Below are 3,960 nucleotides of genomic sequence, written 5' to 3' on the forward strand. Positions count from 1 at the left end.
TAATATTATTTAGGTCCTTCACGTAAGAGACTAAACGTATAAGATTTCATGGGATTTAGCGATTAGGAGTGACAGATTGTTTGGTAAACGTATAGCATGTTCTATATGTTATAGTTATTTGAATGACTCTTACCATAATATGTTACGTTAACATACCAGGCACGTTCTCAGTTGGTTATTTATGCCTCATATAACGTACACTTATTCAGCCTGTTGTTCACTATTCTTTATTTATTTTAAATTGCCTTTCAAATGTCTATTCTTGGTGTTGGGTTTTATCAAATACATTTCCCCAAAAAATGCGACTTATACTCCAGTGCGACTTATATATGTTTTTTTCCTTCTTTATTATGCATTTTCGGCCGGTGCGACTTATACTCCGGAGCGACTTATACTCCGAAAAATAGATCGAATAGAATAGAATAGAATAGAAAGTACTTTATTGATCCCTGGGGGAAATTCAGCACCACAGTTCGCTCACAATAGACAATAATAATAATAATAAATAATATATAATATATTATATATAATATATGAATAATATAAATATATTCTACATTTAAGTGCAGTCAAGGAAGATGTGCATTATACAGTAATAAATATGGTAATCACGATTTAAAAGTGTGATTAATCTGATTTAAAAAATATATAATTTGACAGCATTCATTTCTACAGACAGTTTAGTAATGTATTGGATAGGTTTTAGCGTCTTTACTGTACAAAATCTGCCAAAACGACCCCAACATATGACCTCTTACAGTATATTAAGCAAAATAGCTCAGACTCACGCTATGAGTCTCGTCTTTCCCCCTGACAACATGAATATTGATGACAAAAAAGAAGACTGACTAAGCCCTGAGTCACTCTCTCTCCTCTCTATCTCTCCCCCCCTCCATTCCTTTTAAACCCCCACGCCCTGGATGCTGGCAGGCAGGCGTGCACGCACACACCGGCAGCTCCCTTCTCACTCTCTGCACCGCTAGCCCTCCTAGCTCTCCTGTAAGCCGGTGGATTTCATCCCGCAGCTGAGTCAAAAAACACAGGTAAGTAAGAATATATATATTCTGTCGTGCGACGTGGTTTTCACACATGTGGGGCCGGGCGAGGGGGCGGCTTGTTGCTGGGAGCCAGACAAAGGTTTGGGGTGTGGCTGAACCAGCAGAAAGACTGCCTGCTAATGGCAGCAAGGAGAACATTTGTGCAAAGGAATGGTGGTGCTGATGGTGATGAAGGGAGGAACAATAGGGGGGTAATTAGTTCATCAATGAACTAAGATGTGCTCTAGTCAGACTACCCACTAATGAGGATATTTCTACATGATATCATCATGGAGAAGCTTGCATCTTCATGGCAGAGCATGGCGTGACTGGGCCACCTGAGGCGAGGTCAGGGAAAAGGACTGCAGTGGAGCACGGTGAGGCTGCAAGGGGTGGACGCAGAGGGACAGAACAAAGACCTGCAGGCCTCGGGCAAGGAATGGCAAAGACAAAGGAAAAAGACAGTTTGGTAGAATGTGGAGGGAGTGCATCATGATGGAGGCGACCATGTGGACGTGTGCAGGCTTGGCACAAAAAAAAACAAAAAAAAAGCCACTCCCTTCTCACGTCACCGCTTCAAATATGAACATATGTGACCATGATTGCGATTCCATTTATGACGATCTACCCATTCTAAATAGTCGATAGACAAGACCTAATAACTGGTTGAATTGTGTTTTTGTCTTTACAGCTAAAATGTCTGACAAGCCCGACATGACTGAGATTTCTCGTTTCGACAAGACAAAGCTGAAGAAGACCGAGACAAAAGAAAAAAATCCTCTGCCCACGAAAGAAAGTGAGTACCCCCCCCCCCCCCCCCCCCACCCCTCTCCCACCACAACACATCTGTAACTCAGTCGACACATTTCACAGCATTTTCTCTCCTCGTGGTCCTTGATGCTGACACACGCCCTCCCCTTTTTCTCCCCTCAGCTATTGAGCAGGAGAGGAAAGGAGATGCCACACCTTGACTGATAAGCACACGAAGAAAAGAAGCCGGGATGCCACAGCAAAAATGCACTTTGTTTTTCCTCATCACAGTTTTCCGATCTCCTACTTTTGTCTTCAGATAAAGGTGCTCCCCCAACTCGGATGGGTGGGGGGTGGGTGGGTGTTGGGGTCTCTTTACCCCTTGACAGCAAAAGGATTAGCCTGCTTGCCTGTCTCCGATATGGCCAAACGGGGGAGGGAGGAGTGGTGTTGTGATGTAGCATCACGAGGCAGGCAACCAGGCTATGAGGGGATGGGGGTGTGTGTGTGGGGGGGGGGGGGTGTCTCCTGTAAAGGAGAGCCATCAGAGCCAAACCATGTGGGATTTTTTTCTTAATAATTTTTCACTTTTCTTTATGTAATAAATATCAAGATGTGGAACCAAATCGCCTTGTTCATTTTAGCAGAAGATATTGTGCTTATTCAGCACTTTGTGCAAAATGATTAACCCGAATGGAGGTAACCTCTATATAATGTTTAACCAAAAGACAAGTACTTACTAGCCACAACATTAGGAACACCTGCACCATCACTAGAAGATCCAGTACAATTAAGGCCTTTCAAACTAATATGCATGACTCACAACTCTCAGTATGCATGATGCAATGCAATTCTCCACTAATGCATACTAATAACTGCAACAATAATAAAGTACAAGTCCATCCTTATCCAGGATGAACATGATTTAAGATGTCAGCCACATCACGGTCAGAAGTATAGCCAGTAATTCAACTGAAGAGCAAAAGCGAGCAATTAGTCTCACAAAATCAAACTACTATTACATTATTTTATTTTAAGATGCATGCACATGTGTGTGTTATTAATCATATAGTGGAGCATCATTACGTGTGTGTATATACAGTAACACAGAATTAATACAGAGCCAGAAAATATATGTGGCTCTCAACTGACAGTTGCTAGGCAGGGAATTGAGGCGTTTGGATGATTGTGATTGGCTAAGAAGCAAATATATGACAAAAATCAAACAAAACACCATTGTTACTATAATAGAGTAGGGTACTCTGGGTGCAGAATGCTGATCTGATATCTTCTTACGACAAGGACTCCGGTCAGAGAGTAGGGCACACAGAGGCTTTCAGACACTCTTTAATGGTGAAGTTGGACTAAAGGGAACACATACAAAGAATGATTACGGCACATATAGGCAATATAATATGCAATAATATAACAGGATATGTATAATGTTATATAACAAACAAAAAAAACAAAAAAAATATACAAACAAATGTACATGGACTATTAAAACAGTCCATTAGAAATGAATGGAGAATAAGCACTGTTGATTTAGAATAGATAGTGCTTCAAACGTGGTCTATGTCGCCCTCTAGCGGTAGAATAGAGTAACTACTGTGTAACAAGAAGTATATTGCTATTAACAGGGCGAAAGTTGAGCTGGCGAATTATATTTTCATGCAGAAACATTGTTGAAAACAAACACTCGGTTAAGGCTACATTTAACACATTATAGGCTATATTCGACGTATACTTACATTTTAGTCAGGAACGCACACGATGCTGTTTACACCATCACCCAAAACGCTACAAACAGGAAATTACGTCCCAGACTAGATCGCCAAAATAAGAGCACAGGAAATCTAACATCTTAAAATACAGCGTCAAAATAAGATAAGACTAAAACACTTTCTGACAGTTACTTAGAATGTGCTGATGATATAATCCACAGCAGGGGTCACCAACGCGGTGCCCGCGGGCACCAGGTCGCCCGTAAGGACCAGATGAGTCGCCCGCGGGCCTGTTTTTTTTTTATTAATTAAATCTACATAGAAAAAACACAAGATACACTTTCAATCAGTGCATCAACCCAAACAACCTCCCCCATGCACACTCATCCACACCCACTCACACAAAAGGGGTTATTTCTTTCTGCTACCAATATTGTGGTTCCCACAAC

At 41.4% G+C, this 3,960-nt stretch overlaps 1 protein-coding gene across 1 annotated transcript; it reads left to right on the forward strand.

Annotated features, from left to right (window-relative positions):
- Window positions 1-905: 905 nt before the first annotated feature.
- Window positions 906-2,281, forward strand: tmsb2 (thymosin beta 2). The gene is made up of 3 exons (XM_062043729.1): window positions 906-1,043; window positions 1,729-1,833; window positions 1,971-2,281. The coding sequence occupies exons 2-3, from the start codon at window positions 1,734-1,736 to the stop codon at window positions 2,006-2,008; spliced, it is 138 nt and encodes a 45-aa protein (XP_061899713.1). The 5' UTR covers window positions 906-1,043; window positions 1,729-1,733; the 3' UTR covers window positions 2,009-2,281.
- Window positions 2,282-3,960: the final 1,679 nt, after the last annotated feature.

This window comes from Entelurus aequoreus, linkage group LG04, assembly GCF_033978785.1.
Source record: "Entelurus aequoreus isolate RoL-2023_Sb linkage group LG04, RoL_Eaeq_v1.1, whole genome shotgun sequence".
Lineage (NCBI taxonomy): Eukaryota > Metazoa > Chordata > Actinopteri > Syngnathiformes > Syngnathidae > Entelurus > Entelurus aequoreus.